This window comes from Pseudophryne corroboree, chromosome 5 (genome assembly GCF_028390025.1).
Source record: "Pseudophryne corroboree isolate aPseCor3 chromosome 5, aPseCor3.hap2, whole genome shotgun sequence".
Classification (NCBI taxonomy): domain Eukaryota; kingdom Metazoa; phylum Chordata; class Amphibia; order Anura; family Myobatrachidae; genus Pseudophryne; species Pseudophryne corroboree.
In genome coordinates this window covers 17,959,794-17,979,040 of record NC_086448.1, presented here as the reverse complement: position 1 = coordinate 17,979,040, position 19,247 = coordinate 17,959,794, and the positions used below count along the sequence as shown (strand labels likewise).

The 19,247-nt window shown below is 48.3% G+C and overlaps 1 protein-coding gene across 1 annotated transcript in view; it reads right to left on the bottom strand.

Moving 5' to 3' along the window:
- The window catches only part of LOC134928727 (fucolectin-1-like), a 49,549-nt gene extending 33,555 nt beyond the window's left edge, over window positions 1–15,994 (bottom strand). Inside the window, exon 1 of the mRNA XM_063924743.1 lies at window positions 15,903–15,994. Coding sequence (XP_063780813.1) covers window positions 15,903–15,994 — 92 coding nt within the window. The remainder of the gene's footprint in view (window positions 1–15,902) is intronic.
- Between the last annotated feature and the right edge of the window lie 3,253 nt (window positions 15,995–19,247).

Sequence of the window (19,247 nt, the reverse complement as noted above, 5' to 3'; positions counted from 1 at the left end):
CCCTACACACACAATTGGCAGTATTACACATAATGCCCACAGCAGTGCTCCTTACACGTAACGCCCCCAGTATAGTGCCAGATAAACATAATGCCCCCAGTATAGTGCCAAACAAATGTAATGCCCCCAGAATAGTGGCAGTTACCCGTAATGCCACCAGTATAGTGCCAGATAAACGTAATGCACCCAGTATAGTGCCAGTTACACGTAGTGCCCCCAGTATAGTGCCAGTTACACTTAGTGCCCCCAGTATAGTGCCAGTTACACTTAGCACCCCTTGTAATGCCAGTTACACGTAGTGCCCCCATGTAGTGCCAGTTACACGTAGTGCCCCCCTGTAGTGCCAGTTACATGTTTTGCCCTCCTGTAGTGCCAGTTACACGCAATGCATCCCATAGTGCCAGTTACACGTAGTGCCAATTACACGTAGTACCCCCTGTAGTTCCAGTTGCATGTAGTGCCAGTTACACGTAATGCATCCTGTAGTGCCAGTTACATGTATTGCCCCCCCTGTAGTGCCAGTTACATGTAATGTGTCCTGTAGTGCCAATTACATGTAGTGCCAGTTACACGTAGTGGCCCCTGTCTCTGATGAGGGTATGAGCTAACCCCCCCCCCCCCCCCATCCCGGCGGGAGAGTGCAGCAGGCACGGTGCTGCTGCTCAGACACGGCCCTAGACAATTTGATGCACTAGGCAAGATTTTTGTTGTTGCCTCCTAGCAGATAATCCCATCCCTCCCCCCAGCATGCACAGCCAGAGAGTTAGCCACAGCATCTCATCGTCGACTTGAAGAGTGATGATTGATCTCATCACCTTTCATTTGAACTGATGACACCACTACTATGGGTCCCATCAGAGTTTACCAAACTCCACCATTACAGTCCAGGTTTTCAGGATATCCATGCTTGAGTCCAGATAGTTAAGTCAGATCGACTGAGTTACTAACTAAGTCACCGTGCTCAAGTATGGCTATCCTTAAAACCTGGTCTGGATGGCAGAGTATGCAAAACTCAGGCCTACATTAAAAAAGCTAGATCCACATAAAAATACACTGAAAATACCAGATCCAGTGAAAATACATAAACAAAAAAAGCAGATCCATATAAAAGTACATAAAAAAAAAAACAGATCTACATAAAAATACAGTTCAAAGTATAAAAGGTTGTCTGGTAACAGGCTGGGGGACAGAGGTTGTGGGGTGACGGACTGTGACCAGTGGGTAGATGTGTGGGGTGACAGGCTGTGAGCCGGTGACATATTGTGTGAAGTGATAGCATGTGAACAGGGGTAGAGGGTGTGGGGTGACAAGCTGTGACTGTGAGGTTTTGGGGTGATGAGCTGTGGCCGGGGGACAGAGGTGAATACATTATTGATTATGGGTGATGAGCTGTGATTGGGGACAATGGGTGTGGGTGACGGGTTGTGACCAGGGGACAAAGGAATTTGTGGATGCTGACTGGGAGCCAGGGACAAGGGGTATGAGTCGAGAGAGGAGGGGAGGGGGGGAATACAATAAAAAATCAAATGTAACCCCTTTCACAGGTCCATTGCTGTTAGTGTATATATTACAGATAAAAGCATGCATGGGTGTTATTCAGTATGCCGGCTGTTGGGATCCTGGCGCTCAGCATACTGGCACCGGAATCCCGACACCTGGCACACTGACAACTATTCTCCCTCTTGGGGGTTCCACCGTGCCAGCAGCATGGCGAGCGCCGCGAGCCCGCAAGGGGCTCAATTGCGCTTGCCCCACTGTCGGCATGACGGTGGCCGGTATCCTGGCGACGGTATGCTGGGCGCCCGACCGCCGGCAAACCATACTACACCCGCATGCATATAGAAGAGCGAAAGGCCAACATACGGTACTGTATAATATGGGGAGGGGGGGGGGGGGGGTGTTACAGGGTGACAGACACACAAAGGTAGTGGGAACAGTGTGTCAATCATGGGGGGCTAGAGGGTACAAGGTGTCACGTACACAGGGGTAGGGGGGTATAGGTGGTCACACATCAGGGTGAGGAGGTACAGGGGGTCACACACACACAAAGTTACCAGGTTACTCACCGTGCGGGATGAGCTGTACTGCTGCAGGGTGTGACTGAGGGAAGCCTGCGGACCCAGGTACAGCTCAGAGGAGGTCGGCAGAAGGAGGATCCACGCTGCATGCGGTGGCTGGCTGACTGCACAAAGACTGCTGCATCTAGGCATGTGCAGTGCAGAAGTGCAGCAGCCCTCCCCCAGGACCAGCAGCCATATTTGTTAATTGCAGCTGGCCCAGTTATTGTTAGTGGCAGCCAGCCCTCCCCCCACCCTACTCTGCAATGGCAGGCAGGTATTGCCAGCTGTGCACCCCCCTGCTGCCGGCTCAGGTCAGCTTAATAAGCTCCCCTGCCGGCGGCCTCAGCGGCATGTTTGAAATTTGCAGCCTCTCCGGAGCTCCCTCCCGTTGCAGGCTCAGCTCAGCTGTGTGAGCTGTCCTGCCAGCTGCTGTCCGATCTTAATGGAGACGGGCAGTGCCGGACCCTAGGCAGCGCAAATGCAGCAGTCGCCGGCGGATGTCCCGTCTGAGAGGAGGAGGAGGAGAGTGCCGGCCACCTGCTGCTCTCTCTGGGCTTACCGCCGCCAGCACCTCCGTGCGCCGGCTGCCACTGCTGCGCTTTGCTCTCCTGCTCCCTGGTGCTGTCGGCTAGTCTGCGGGGTAACAGTGATAATCGGGTGCAGGCGGCTGCAGGCTCCCACCACCAGCAGCAGGTGAGGAGTCAGGGGAAGGTGATAATTATTGGCAGCTCCGAGAACCTTGTCCCGCCGCGGCTTACGGGTGATTGGACAGCGGATCCAGCACTGGATCCGCTGTCCAATCACATGTGCCTCACTGACAGGGGACGTGCTTCTTGTCAACGAGGCACTTCTATAAGTGCCGCTTTTAAAAAAAATTTAATGGGCTTTTACAGCCCAGCGCTTGGCCTCGCCCCCCCCTCTCTATCCCGTTCTCATTGACTACGGGAGGCACTGCTATCAGTGCCTCCCAAACTACTTTAATTGGTTACAATGATTAGAAAAATATAAAGAGGATACTTATGACACAGAATATGTGTCATAAGTATCTTCTCTGTATTATCTTAATCATTAATGTCTGGGGAATGACAAGGGAGGCACTGCCTCCTCTGCCTCCCCTGACTGCACGTCCCTGGACCGTTTTGCTCCACTGATAACAAAATTCCTGCTGCGATCAACTTGGAATTACCCCCTTAATACGAATATACCGGATACACGGATTCATGAGTTATTATACAGCTCAGTAAACGTAAACAAACACTTAAAGAGGAACATTTACTGGGTGTCTGTAGCGCCCATAGCCAGAAAGAAATATATTCATAGTAAGGTGTATAATTTACATATCTTTGAGTCTAGATTATACTTAATGTATGTATGACATTTAATTTGCAACTCAGGTGTACACCTAGGGATATATATTTTTTTATTTGCCTAGGCAAACTCTGGTGGCTACCAAAAGGTAATTTTTGTATTGCATGCAGGTAACCTGTATAGGCCATGAGGGTCGGATTAGAAGGGAAAGCGTGACCTATAAATTGTATTCTCTTGTTATATTACAATCTTTGCAATATTTTACTATCATCACTATTAAATATTGTCACATTCATTTAAAACACGAGAATGCAGAGTATGTAGTGTTAATATTTATCTATTAAAGGGAAATATTATCAGCTGTCCCAAGTCTGCCCTGTATAACGTAATATAAAACACTTTGAGTTAAGCTTGGGTGGAGGCACTGGATAATAATAGTTTAGTAGTGCATAGCACACATAATTATACGTAACCGAGGGTTACATTGCTTTTGTGTATCCATAAAATCCAGGGGTTTTGATTTACAATCCGGGGGAAGCAGGAGATTACACACTGAAACAGGAGTCTCCTGCAGGAGAAGGGAGGGTAAGCAACTATGGGCCACACAGGAACCTCAGTACACATATGCCACAGTCTAATGGCCCTCATTCCGAGTTGTTCGCTCGCAAGCTGCTTTTAGCAGATTTGCTCATGCTAAGCCGCCGCCTACTGGGAGTGAATCTTAGCTTCTTAAAATTGCGAACGACGTATTCGCAATATTGCGATTACACCTCTCTTAGCAGTTTCTGAGTAGCTCCAGACTTACTCGGCATCTGCGATCAGTTCAGTGCTTGTCGTTCCTGGTTTGACGTCATAAACACACCCAACGTTCGCCCAGACACTCCTCCGTTTCTCCAGCCACTCCCGCGTTTTTCCCAGAAACGGTAGCGTTTTTCCGCACACACCCATAAAACGGCTAGTTTCCGCCCAGAAACACCGACTTCCTGTCAATCACACTACGATCACCAGAACGATGAAAAAGCCGTGAGTAAAATTCCTAACTGCATAGCAAATTTACTTAGCGCAGTCGCACTGCGGAAATTGCGCATGCGCACTAAGCGGAAAACCGCTGCGATGCAAAAAAAATTACCAAGCGAACAACTCGGAATGACCCCCAATGTGCTGTTTCATTTCTACATAAGAAAAGGTGCTGATATAACTGCAATATAACTGTATTGAACAAATGATTTAAATAAAAATGTGAAAAAATATATATATACATATGCCACAGTGGCCCCACGCTGGTGATGTATTTTGCGCAGCGGCCCCTTAGTGACAGATCCGGCTCCCCTGTGGTTAATCCGAATCTGCCTGCCGCACACTGCTCTGCATACCCATTACTAATCCCTCTTATTGCAGCTATGTATTACAGGGGCCCCTAGCCAGGGACATAACCAGCAAACACATAGCCCTACAGCAAAACTTAGAAGGGGCCCCATATGTGCATCCCCCAAGAGTCACCTCTTTGGAGCAGCAGAGCGGGGGCCCTTATTATTTATCTATATCATAATCCCCCCAATAACTCCATATACAAGCCTCGTCCCTGTGTGTAGATGATCCCACTTACAGTACCTGCTTCTCCTCCAGCACCGATGTGATGCGATACACTCTCCTATATAGGAAGACAGGACATTATATGGGTCTGAGGGTTGCTCCTTGAGTAAACATCTCTCTGGCCTTCTGCACACACATATGGTCCTATAAAGTTATGTTATAGAGAATGTACAGAGAGTGTGAGGGATCCTGGGTGTGTATACAGTATATGTTATATCTCTTATTATTGATTGTGATTATCTCTAGGTGTAACCACTGTTTGTCCGGGTGAAAGTGCTATCCTCATCTTCTACAGTACTGTACCTTGCAGAACACCTGGCCGCTGCTCGGTCTCTCTCCCGCCTGTGCTGGCATTCAGCATATAAGTGGCCCTGCACATCAGAGCCGGACTGAGGGTTGTGGGGGACCCTGGGCAACTAACTTGTGGGGCACCTACCACTAAAATTGGAGCAATTCTATACTGCTGGATTTATTAAGACGTATAATGAATACATTTTCTGAGAACTGCAGTGCCCCCAGTCCGCAATATGCCACAGTGCCCCCAGCACGCAATACGCCACAGTGCCCCCAGCATGCAATATGCCACAGTGCCCCAGTCCGCAATATGCCACAGTGCCCCCAGCCCGCAATACGCCACAGTGCCCCCAGCCCACACAGTGCCACAGTGCCCCCAACACGCAATACGCCACAGTGCCCCCAGCACGCAATATGCCACAGTGCCCCAGTCCGCAATATGCCACAGTGCCCCCAGCCCGCAATACGCCACAGTGCCCCCAATCCTTAAGAAAGACTATAGGGACTTAGGAAAGAAACTGAAGGCAAGGACATCTAAGGTAATATTCTCGGAATTATTACCCGTGCCACGCGCTAGTCCAGGGAGGCAGAGGGAGATTAGGGAGGTAAATGTGTGGCTTAGGGATTGGTGCAGGAAAGAGGGGTTTGTGTTCCTGGAACACTGGGCGGACTTCTCAGTCAGGCGCCATCTCTTTTGTCGTGACGGATTGCACCTGACTGAGGAGGGGGCAGCGGTGCTGGGGGGGGAAGGATGGTTAGAAGGTTGGAGGAGATTTTAAACTAGAAGCCTGGGGGGAGGGTTTAGCTAGAAACTACGGGTCATGCAGTGAGAATAGTGGGGATGGCGGTAGTAAACGAAATGGGGGAGAAGTTGGGGGGAGGGTAAGAGCAGGCGGTAAGGTTACTAACATGGGTACTAAAAGGGATTTTACTAAAGCACTAACCAATGACGATTACAGGTCATCCTTGCCACATAAGGTGAAAGATGTCCCTAACGCAAGGGAAAATACTTATCTTAGTTGTATGTATGTAAACGCCAGAAGCATTACTGGTAAAAAGGGTGAACTAGAAATACTTGCAGCAAGCAATCAGTATGATATTATAGGCATTACTGAAACTTGGTGGGATGAATCTCATGATTGGACAGTCAATCTAGAGGGCTATACACTGTTTAGGAGAGACAGACTAAATAAAAAGGGTGGAGGGGTGTGTCTGTACGTAAAGTCGTTTTTAAAACCTGATATACGGGAAGATATTCAGGAGGGGACTGTAGACACTGTTGAGACATTATAAGTAGAAATTGCATGCGGGGAAAAAGGAATAAAAAAGTTAGTATTGGGTGTATGCTATAGGCCACCTGGTATCAACGCATCTGATGATGAATTGTTACTAAAGCTAATTGAAAGAGCAGCAGGAGTAGGAGACATAGTAGTGATGGGAGATTTTAACTATCCAGAGATAAACTGGAAAAACGATTCATGTGATACTGCTAGGGGCAGTATGTTTTTAATCACACTAAATGATAACTACTTAGTCCAACTAATTGAGGAGCCAACTAGGTACAATGCAATCTTAGACCTGGTATTAACAAACAATCAGGATTTGGTATCGGTTATTATAGTAGGGGAACCCATAGGAAACAGATACCACAATATGGTCACATTCAATATCAGTTTCTACAAACAGCCCTATACTGGCTCAACTAGGACTTTAAACTTTAGCAAAGCAAATTTTGAAAAGATGAGGGTATTTTTCAGGGATATTGAATGGGAAGGTTTGTTTTTAGGAAAAAATACTACGGAGAAATGGGAGGTACTAAAATTCCTGCTAGCTAAAAATACACTCAAATATATTCCTATGAGTAGCAAAAAAGGGAATAAAAATCATAAACCGATGTGGCTTAACAAAAAGATTAAGGAACTTATGGGCAAGAAAAGGCGAGCATTTAAAAAATACAAATCTGACGGGGAAGCAGAGTCATTTCAGCACTATAAGGAATGTAACAAAAATTGCAAAAAGGAAATAAGAGCGGCTAAAGTAGAAACTGAAAAACTAGTAGCAAAGGAAAGCAAAGCGAATCCCAAAAAAAATCTTTAAATACATTAATAGCAAGAGATTAAAAAAGGAGAGTATAGGCCCTTTAAAAGACAAGTTGGGAGTCTTAAGCAAAAATGATAATGACATAGCGGACACACTAAATGAGTTTTTTTCTACAGTATTCACTAGAGAGGACCCAATTCAGGGACTGACACACAATCTCAATAATGAGAATATCACACTGATAGGTACTTATTTAAGCGAGGAAGTAGTCTGTGACCGATTAAAACATTTAAAGATTAATAAATCACCAGGGCCCGATGGTATTCATCCAAGGGTTCTAATGGAGCTTCACTCTGAACTGGCAAAACCGCTATCTTTGATCTTTGAGGATTCAGTTATATCAGGTATGGTTCCCAAAGACTGGCGTATAGCGGAAGTAGTGCCTATATTCAAAAAGGGAAGTAAAGCTGAACCAGGTAATTATAGACCAGTTAGTCTTACATCTATAGTGGGGAAAGTATTGGAAGGTATTCTAAGAGATAGTATTCAGAAGTTCCTTGAAACCAATAAGGTCATTAAAAGGAATCAACATGGGTTTATGAAGGACAGATCCTGTCAAACCAACTTACTTGGCTTTTATGAAACAGTAAGCGCAAACCTAGATCAGGGTAAAGACGTGGATGTAATCTTTTTAGACTTTGCCAAAGCGTTCGATACTGTACCACACATGAGACTTATCTACAAGCTACAAGAATCAGGGCTAGGAAGCACAATATGCACTTGGGTCAAAAACTGGTTAGATAATAGGAAGCAGCGCGTTGTGGTTAATGGATCTTTTTCAACTTGGACTGAAGTGCTAAGTGGTGTGCCGCAAGGCTCAGTATTAGGACCGCTATTGTTCAATATTTTCATTAACGACCTAACAGAAGGTCTAGAGAGCATGGTGTCAATTTTGCAGATGATACCAAATTGTGTAAGGCTATAAATACAGAGGAGGATGCCGAGTCTCTTCAGAACGACTTAGTTAAATTAGAAGCATGGGCAGCCAAATGGAGAATGCGCTTCAACACAGACAAGTGTAAGGTAATGCACAGTTGTAACAAGAACAAAAATTACACCTACCTACTAAATGGGGTAAAATTAGGGGATTCTGTACTGGAAAAGGACTTCAGTGTCCTCATAGATAGCAAGCTAAGCAGTAGTACCCAAAGTAGGACTGCAGCAAAGAAGGCTAATAAGATATTAGCATGCATAAAACGGGGTATAGATGCTATATTATACTCCCGTTATATAAATCACTAGTGAGGCCACATCTTGAATACTGTGTACAATTCTGGGCACCGTACTACAAAAAGGATATCCTGGAGCTTGAAAAGGTACAGAGGAGGGCGACCAAACTAATTAAGGGCATGGAGACGATGGAATACAAGGAAAGGCTTGAAAGACTAGGCATGTTTACATTGGAAAAGCGGAGACTAAGAGGGGATATGATCAACATCTACAAATATATAAGGGGACAATACACAGAGCTTGCGCGGGACCTGTTTTTGGTTAGATCAACACAGAGGACTCGTGGACACTCGCTCAGGTTAGAGGAGAGGAGATTCCGCACAATACGGCGTAAAGGCTTTTTCACGGTAAGGACAATACGTGTTTGGAATTCCCTGCCCGAGGGAGTTGTAATGGCGGAATCTGTCAACACCTTTAAGAATGGGTTAGATAAATTCCTAATGGATAAGGATATCCAGGGGTATGGTGCATAGTCATGCATTATAGTTACTATAAATAGGGATAAAATGCAACGGCTGACAGCAGCATCAGTCAGAAATTTTAGTCAAATAATCATGCATAGGAGACCACAAATAGGTTGAACTCGATGGACAATTGTCTTTTTTCAACCTCAGATACTATGTTACTATGTTACTAATACGCCACAGTGCTCCCAGCCCGCAATACGCCACAGTGCCCCCGGTCCACAATACGCCAGTGCCCCCAGCCCGCAATGCGCCACAGTGCCCCCAGCCCGCAATACGCCACAGTGCCCCCAGTCCGCAATACGCCACAGTGCCCCCAGTCCGCAATACGCCACAGTGCCCCCAGCCCGCAATACGCCACAGTGCCCCCAGTCCGCAATACGCCACAGTGCACCCAGTCCGCAATACGCCACAGTGCCCCCAGTCCGCAATACGCCACAGTGCCCCCACACTGGTGATGTAACTATGAGTGAGGGGACCCTGGGCAGATGCCCTGTTGTACTTGAAGCTGTGGCAGCAGGAAGAAGATATAGGGGTAAATGTATACCCTGTGACTAGCGGGCATTGGCAAGATCTTGGCAAGCCTGCTGATGTTTTAAAGGGGCAGTCATTTAAAATGCAAAACCAGCCTGGTTTTGATCAATATATGATATATGCTTTTAAGACGTTGGGCAGTCTCGCCGGAATCTCGCCGACGCCTGTATGTCACAGGCTATTACATTCACCCCATAGTTTAGATGCCGCAGGATCCGCACTGACATAAATGTATGATTTTCTCCTCTCCAGCACCTAAAACTCGGCTTCTGCATTATTATTATTATTATTTCTTTATTTAAGGCGCAGCAAGTGTTGCGCAGCGACATACATAAACACACATTAGAACAACACACGGTACACAGAACTTAACATCACAGAAAACTAAAAGACAGCACAGGTAACAATTAGCAGCACAGTTCTCAATACACAGGGGGGTAATTCAGACCTGATCACTCGCTAGCATTTTTTGCAGCGCTGGGATCAGGTCAGAACTGCGCATGCGTATGCACCGCAATGCGCAGGCACGTCGCACGGGTACAAAGTGGATTGCCGCTCAGCAATGGGTTTGTGCAAAGAATCCATTCGCACGGGCGATCGCAAGGAGATTGACAGGAAGAGGGCGTTTGTGGGTGGCAACTGACCGTTTTTAGGGAGTGGTTGGAAAAACGCAGGCGTGTCCAAGCGTTTGCAGGGAGGGTGTCTGACATAATTCCGGTCCCAGACAGGCTGAAGTGATCGCAGCGGCTGAGTAAGTTCTGGGCTACTCAGAAACTGCACAAACTCTTTTCTCTTAAGTCCTAGAGGATGATGGGGTCCACATTAGTACCATGGGGTATAGACGGGTCCACCAGGAGCCATTGGCACTTTAAGAGTTTGAGAGTGTGGGCTGGCTCCTCCCTCTATGCCCCTCCTACCAGACTCAGTTTAGAAAATGTGCCCGAAAGAGCCGGTCACAGCTAGGGGAGCTCTACAGAGTTTCTCTAGCAAAAGTTTTTTTTTAACAGTTTATTATTTTGGAGGGAGGCTGCTGCTTCGTGGGACTTCGGGGGGGAGTAGCATTGGCGTTTCTATAATGGGTGCAGTGTGTGCGAGGCACACGGGCCCCCAGGTCCAGGGGGGACCACCCCGCACCCATTTGCTTAATACTTACCTCTCTGAAGTCCCCCGTCGAAGCCATCTCTTTTCGGCAGCGCAATAGAGTTTAAGCACTAGGGGGAACAAACTCTATTGCGCTTGCTGAAAACTCCGTAAAGATGGCACGGCGGCCATTTTTCTGACGTTTCACGCATGCGCATTAGCAAAATCTTCGAGAAAATGGCCGCCGCGCCGTGTTCCCAGAGTTTTGCGCATGCGCAATAGAGTCTGCTCAGACTCTATTGCCGCGGAGAAGGATGGCACCGCCCATAGGCAAGTATTAAATGCTGAGCATCAGTCAGAGAGGAGGGGGCCCCTGAAGCAGAAGGCTGCACACAGGCCTCCTCCTCTCTTAAAACACCCCTGGGGAGTAGTGTCCTACCCTACGGGGTGAGAGCCACTATCTCCGCTGAGGGGATCAATCATTAGCTGCCCCAGGCGACCGCTCACCCCGGCAGCATGCCAACACCCCCTAACAGAGCCAGAAGATGTTTGTGGCGTGTGAGTCACCGCCCCCCCTAGCAAGCGGGGAGACGGTGTGAAGATGCCGGCAACAGGGTAGAGAGCACGGTACTAACCGCGCTCCGGGGCTCAGCGGTACATAGTGCGGCGTTATGAGGGGCGCTCTGAGCCAGTGCCTATACCCTAAACTGGTCAGCAAGCCTGTCAGGGTCCCCAGATCGCTGCCAGCAGAAATCCCTTAGGCCAGTATAATACAATGAAAAGCGTGAAGCAGCACCATGTGCGGGGGCGGAGCTTCTACTCAGAGCGGACCCAGCAGCGTTCACGCCATTTTCCTGCCTGCAGTTCCTGTGCAACAGACGCTGACAGGGAGAGCTGTCCCTCCAAGCAACTCCAGCTATCCTGTGCGGTACCAGGGGGTTGTAGAAGGGGGGGAGGCTGTGTAAAGTCTGTGTAGTCTATTAAGGTATACAGACAGCGCAGGTAGTTTCATTAGTTCTACCTTAAAAAGCGCTGTGTGTGGGTTGGCTCCAATCTCTGTGTCTCTCTGTGGCATACTTGGGGGGAAACGGTGTCTGACATTTCTGTGTGTGTGTGTGTGTGTGTGTGTGTGTGTGTGTGTGTGTGTGTGTTAATATCTCACATAGCCATGTCTAGGGACTCTGTGTCATATGCTGCAGGAGATGTTTCCTCTCAGGAGGGATCCATTCCATGTACACAGGATTGTAATGCTTTGTCTCAGATCCCTATTGTTGAACCTGAGTGGTTAACTTCTATCAAAGGAATGATCTCTCAGAGCTCTACTAGGGCAGCTAATACTGAGACTGAAACTCAGGTGTTGAAGAAGTCTATGGTAGTTTGGTCAGGCTCTGTCCCTATTCCTGCAAAATCCCCTTGTATGTTCCCACAGAAATGTGCACTTGCCCAAATTATGCAAGATGACACGGATACCATTTCTGATACTGCAGACGGTGATGGGGAGGTGCTGAGGGGGCGGCATCCCTTGCAAAGGGGGTGCAGCTCATGATTGAGGTCACTAGAGATGTGTTAAATATTAATGACACCACACCTGAGCAGGTTGAGGAGGCTTACTTCACTGAAAATAAGAAAGCTCCGCTAACCTAAAGAATAAAACGCTATATTTGAAAAATCCTGGGAAAACCTCGGAGAAAAAATTCCAGATCCCAAAAAGAGTTCTGGTTGCTTTTCCCTTCCCTGAGGAAGATAGGAAAAAATGGGAACACCCACCAATTGTTGACGCATCTGTTGACTATCTAAAAAGGTGGTTTTACCTGTTCCAGGATCTACCGAGTTAAAAGAACCAGCTGATCGTAAGATTGACACTACGCTCAAATCCATATACACTGCTTCAGGAGGGGCGTTAAGGCCCACTGTTGCCTGTGCATGGATTTCTAAAGCCATAGTAAAGTGGACAGGCACATTACTAGAGAATTTGGATACAATGGATAGAAGTGACATTGAATTGTTTTTACGCAACATACAGGATTCTGCAGGGTTCATGGTGGAATCCATGAAAGTCCTGGGTATGCTGACTGCACGGATTTTCTCCATGTCGGTATCAGCTCGCAGGGGACTCTGGCTACGCCAATGGTCTGCAGACGTGGAATCCAGGAGAAGTGTGGAGAACCTACCCTACACAGGTCAGGCTCCATTTGGGGAAGAGTTGGATGCGTGGATTTCTACGGCAACCATGGGTAAGTCACCTTTCCTTCCCTCTGCTACTCCTTCCACGAAGAAACCATTTTCTTCAGCTGTGCAGCAGTCCTTTCGGACCGATAAGACAAAAAAAACCAAGCCTTCTACCACTTTCTTTAGAGGTGGTCGGGCAAAATGCAAAAAGCCTGAACCCGCAGGCTCCCAGGACCAGAGACCTGCTTCTGGTACCTCAAAATCCTCAACATGACGGTGGACCTCAAAGCCTGGCGGACGGGCTGGTGGGTGTGAGACTCAGAAATTTCAGCCACGTCTGTGTGTCGTCCGGCCTGGATCCCTGGGTACAGAATATTGTGTCCAAGGGGTACAGACTGTAGATTCAAGAACTCCCGCCTCACCGATTCTTCAAATCAGGCTTGCCAGCTTTGCTGACAGACAGGGCTATCCTATAGGAAGCCATCCTCAAATTGGAAAAGTCACAGGTCATTGTCCCAGTTCCACCTCATATGCAAAACAAGGGTTATTATTCAAATCATTTTGTGGTACCGAAACCGGATGGTTCGGTCAGATCAATTTTGAACTTGATATCATTGAACCCATACCTGAAAGTGTTCAAATTCAAAATGGAGTCTTTCAGAGCAGTGATTTCCAGTCTGGAGGAGGGAGAGTTTCTGGTATCCCTGGATATCAAGGATGCGTACCTCCACATTCCGATTTGGCTGCCACATCAGGCTTATCTCAGATTTGCACTGTTAGACAGTCACTATCAATTCCAGGCACTACCATTCGGCCTCTCCACAGCACCGAGGGTGTTCACCAAGGTGATGGCAGAGATGATGGTTCTCCTCCGCAGACAGGGGGTGAACATAATCCCATATCTGGAAGATCTGCTGATAAAGGTATCGTCCAGGGAGAGGTTGTTGCAGTCCATTGTTCTCACGACTCATCTGCTCACGGAACACGGTTGGATCCTGAATCTTCCAAAATCACATTTGGAGCTGACCAGGAGATTGTCTTTTCTGGGAATGATCCTCGACATGGATGTGCAGAGGGTGTTTCTTCCGGAGGAGAAAGCGTTGGTGATACAAACAATGGTCCGGGATGTCCTAAAGCCAGCCCGGGTTTCGGTTCATCAGTGCATTCGCCTTCTGGGGAAGATGGTGGCCTCTTACGAGGCTCTACAGTACGGAAGGTTTCATGCTTGGCCTTTCCAACTGGATCTCCTGGACAAGTGGTTGGGATCTCATCTACACATGCACCAGAGAATACGTCTGTCGTCGAAAGCCAGGATTTCACTCCTCTGGTGGATACAACTACCCCACCTTCTGGAGGGCCACAGGTTCGGGATTCAGTACTGTATCCTTCTAACCATGGATGCAAGTCTCCGGGGGCTGGGGCGCAGTCACTCAGGGGGAAACCTTCCAAGGAAGGTGGTCAAACCTGGAATCCATCCTTCCAATAAACATTCTGGAACTAAGAGCCGTCTACAATGGTCTTTTCCAAGCGGTCCATCTTATGCGAGATCGAGCCATTCAAGTGCAGTCGGGCAATGTAATGATGGCGGCTTACATAAACTGACATGGCGGAACGAAGAGCAGAGCTGCAATGTCAGAGGTAACAAGAATCATCCTCTGGGCAGAAAAACATGAGTTGGCGCTGACAGCAATCTTCATTCCGGGAGTAGACAACTGGGAAGCGGACTTCCTCAGCAGACACGATCTCCATCCAGGAGAATGGGGACTCCATCCAGAGGTGTTCACAGAGGTGACAGATCTTTGGGGTGTACCTCAAATAGACGTGATGGCCTCTCGTCTCAACAACAAGCTTCAGCGGTATTGTTCTTGGTTGAGGGACCCGCAAGCTGTGGCGGTGGATACCCTAGTGACTCCGTGGGTGTTCCAGTCAGTGTACGTGTTTCCTCCACTTCCACTCATTCCAAGAGTTCTAAAACTCATAAGGAGAACAAGAGTTCATGCAATCCTCATTGCTCCGGACTAGCCAAGAAGGTCTTGGTACGTGGATCTTCTGGATCTACTGCTAGAAGAGCCGAGGCCTCTTCCTCTTCGGGAGGACCTGCTGCAGCAGGTGCCGTTTGCTTATCAAGACTTACCGCGGCTACGTTTGATGGCATGGAAGTTGAACGCCAGATATTAGCTCGGAAGGGCATTCCGAACAAGGTTATTCCTACCCTGATACAGGCTAGGAAAGGAGTAACGTCTAAACATTACCATCATATTTGGAAAAAATATGTATCTTGGTGCGAGTCCAAAAAGTTTCCTATGGTGGAGATTCAACTGGGATGGTTTCTCCTCTTCCTGCAAGCATATGGGCCTGAGGTTGGGGTCCGTAAAGGTCCAAATTTCGGCCTTATCCATTTTCTTCCAGAAACAGTTGGCTTCCCTTGCTGAGGTTCAGACTTTCCTGAAGGGGGTTCTGCACATCCAGCCTCCCTTTGTGCCACCTATGGCGCCCTGGGATCTTAACGTGGTGTTACAGTTCCTCCAATTGGATTGGTTCGAACCTATACCGGAGGTTGAGGTCAAGTTTCTCACATGACGTGTGTCGGAGTTGGGGGCTTTGTCTTGTAAGAGCCCCTACTTGATCTTCCATGAAGAAAGAGCTGAGCTCCGGACACGTCAGCAGTTCCTTCCGAAGGTTGTGTCGGCATTTCATACCAACCAACCTATTGTGGTGCCAGTTGCTACTGACTCCTCAATTTAATCAAAGTCCTTGGATGTTGTAAGGGCTCTAAAAATCTATGTGAAGAGGACTGCTCGTCACAGAAAATCGGACTCTCTGTCCTGTATGATCCCAAGAAACTTGGGTGTCCCGCTTCTAAGCAGACAATCTCTCGCTGGATCAGGTTCGCTATCCAGCATGCGTATTCTACGGCAGGATTGCCGTGTCCTATGTCTGTTAAGGCCCACTCTACTCGTAAGGTGGGGTCTTCCTGGGTGGCTGCCCAGGGTGTCTCGGCTTTACAGCTTTGCAGAGCGGCTAATTGGTCTGGGTTGAACACGTTTGCAAAGTTCTACAAGTTCGATACTTTGGCCTCTGAGGACCTGAGGTTTGGTCAATCAGTTCTGCAGCAGCCAAAGCGCTCTCACTCCCGTTCTGGGAGCTTTGGTACATCCCCATGGTACTAATGTGGACCCCAGCATCCTCTAGGACGCAAGAGAAAATAGGATTTTAATTACCTACTGGTAAATCTTTTTCTCATACGTCCTAGAGGATGCTGGGGTCACCATTAGAACCATGGGGGCATAGACGGGATCCACAGGAGACATGGGCACTTTAAGACTTTGAAAGGGTGTGAACTGGCTCCTCCCTCTATGCCCCTCCTCCAGACTCCAGTTTTAGACTGGACGCACTACAGGGAGCACTACTGAGTTTCTCTGAAAATACTTTTTTGTTAGGTTTTTTATGTTCAGGGAGGCTGCTGGCTGGCTGCTGTATGACCCACTTCCAGTGAGTTCAAGGGCTCTGCTTCTGGCTACAGGACACCATTAGCTCCTGAGTGTGTGATCGCTGGGTACGCTCAGATGCTCGCTCCCACAGCCTGCCGTCACCCCCTTTCAGAGCCAGAAGTCAGGTGAGTAACCGAAGAAAAGAAGACTTCAACTTCAGTGACGGCATTTTATGAGGTACCGCGCAGCGGGCAGACACTGTGCGCCAAGCTCCCACCAGTAGCGGATCTTGCCATGGGCAAGCAGGACTTTTGCCCGGGGCGCAGCCTTCCGGAGGGTGCCGCACTATGGCAAGATCCGCTACTGCAGTGCTGTGCCTCCCGTTGTGTCCAGGTGCCGCTGCGTCCCGCTGTGAAGGGTGTCAGGGAACTAGACGCGTAGCGTCATTTCCCTTCGTGGAGAGGACCTTTGCTGTGCGGTGCGCGATGACATCATCGCGCACCGCACAGCATTTCAGCGGCGCTACTACTGTACAGGGGGCATAACTGACCATGCCCCCTGTATGAAGCCACGCCCATACTACCCGCACGGGGCGCAAAAAGGCCTAGAACCGGCCCTGGCTCCCACTCACACAGCACTGCAGGGTGCAGGGCAGGGGGGGGGGGGTGCCCTGGGCAGCTGAAAAAACATCCTCATTAAGCCCACTGGCAAGAGGGGGCATTAGTGCTGCGGCACTGTCCCAACCCTCGCCAGTATAAATATTGAGAAAAGCAGGATAGAAGCGCGCCATTAAGGGGGCGGAGCTTCTTCCTCACAGCTCACGGCACCATTTCCTCTCCAGAAGCTGCAGAGACGCTGGTCCTCCTCACTGACAAGTACGAGGAGTGCAAAACGGAGGGGGGAGGCATATAATTGGTGCAATATATATATGTGATAAAAGCGCTATAGGTCTGACATTGTCTTGGCTATTTCAGACCCGTTTTTCAGCGCAGGGTTGTGAGCTGGCAAATCCTCTCTGTGTCTCTCTAACAGACTTTACTATGGGTCTGTCCCCTATATGCCCGGTGTGTCTGGGGGTGTTTGATGCACGAGTGTTGACATGTCTGAGGCTGAAGGCTCTTCCCAGGAGGAGGCTGTATTAGGGACACAGACGGCTGTGGGGGTGACCCTGTCGGCACCGCCGACACCTGATTGGGTAAATGTGTTGAACGCTTTGAATGCTAATGTGGCTCTTATTAGTAAGAGGCTAGATAAGTCTGAGTCGCAGACCCAGGCATGGAAGAAATCTGTGGAAGATATGTTATTCCAAAGTCAGGTCCCCTCAGGGTCTCAAAAACGTACGTTGGCCCAGTTGGCGGACACTGATACCGACATGGACACTGATTCCAGTGTCGACTATAGCGATTCCAGGTTACACCCAAAATTGGCTAAAAGTATTCAGTACATGATTGTGGCGGTGAAAGATGTATTACATATCACTGAGGACCCAGCTATCCCTGATAAAAGGGTCTGTATGTATAAAGAAAGGAAACCTGAGATAACGTTTCCTCCCTCTCATGAACTGAACACGCTATTTGAAAAAGTTTGGGAAGGTCCTGACATAAAGTTTCAGATTCCCAAAAGAATTATGGCAGCTTATCCGTTTCCCTCGACGGATAGGGAAAAGTGGGAGTCACCCCCCACTGTGGACAAGGCCTTGTCTCATTTGTCTAAAAAGGTGTCTCTCCCGTCACCTGACACGGCGGCCCTTAAAGATCCCGCGGATCGTAAACAAGAAACTACGTTGAAGTCTATTTATGTGACCACAGGTACACTACTCCGACCTGTCATTGCGTCTGCGTGGGTAAGTAGTGCTATTGAGAAGTGGGCAGATAACTTGTCATCTGATATAGATACCCTAGATAGGGATAGCGTCCTCTTGACGCTGGGTTATATCAAAGACGCTGCAGCATACCTTAAGGAAGCTTCAAGAGATATTGGTCTTTTGGGATCAAAGGCCAATGCCATGGCAGTCTCAGCTAGACGAGCGTTGTGGATTTACCAATGGAATGCTGATGCTGACTCCAAGAAAAGTATGGAATCTCTACCATATAAAGGTAAGGCCTTATTTGGAGACGGCCTTGATGAATTGGTATCTACGGCTACCGCGGGTAAGTCATCCTTTTGACCATATGTTCCTCCACAACAAAAGAAACCGCACCATTATCAGATGCAGTCCTTTCGGCCCAATAAATTCAGAAAGGGCTGAGGTTCTCCCTTCCTTGCTACTAGAGGATGGGGAAGAGGTAAATGATCTCCAGCCTTGTCAGGATCCCAGGAGCAGAAGTCCTCCCAGGCTTCTGCCAATTCCACCGCATGACGTTGGGGCTCCTGTTCGGGAGTCCGCACCGGTGGGGGCCCGTCAGAAACTCTTCAGTCAGTTTTGGGTTAGTTCGAACCTAGACCCTTGGATTTTACAAATAGTATCCCAAGGGTACAAGCTGGAGTTTCAAGACGTCCCCCCTCGCCGGTTTTTCAAATCGGCCTTACCAGCTTTTCTTCCGGATAGGGAGGTAGTTTGCGACACAATACAAAAATTTTGTCAAAATCAGGTTATCGTCAAGGTTCCCCAGTCACAACAGGGAGAAGGTTTTTATTCGAGCCTGTTTGTGGTCCCGAAGCCGAACGGCTCGGTCAGACCAATCCTAAACCTGAAATCCCTGAATTTCTACCTAAAGAGATTCAAATTCAAGATGGAGTCTCTCCGAGCAGTGATCTCCAGTTTGGAGGAAGGGGATTTTATGGTGTCGGTGGACATAAAAGATGCCTATTTGCATGTTTCCATTTATCCTCCGCATCAGGCTTACTTGAGATTTGCAACTCAGGATTGTCATTACCAATTTCAAACGTTGGTATTTGGTCTATCCACGGCTCCGAGGATTTTCACCAAAGTGATGGCGGAGATGATGGTTCTCCTTCGCAAGCAAGGAGTCACAATTATCCCA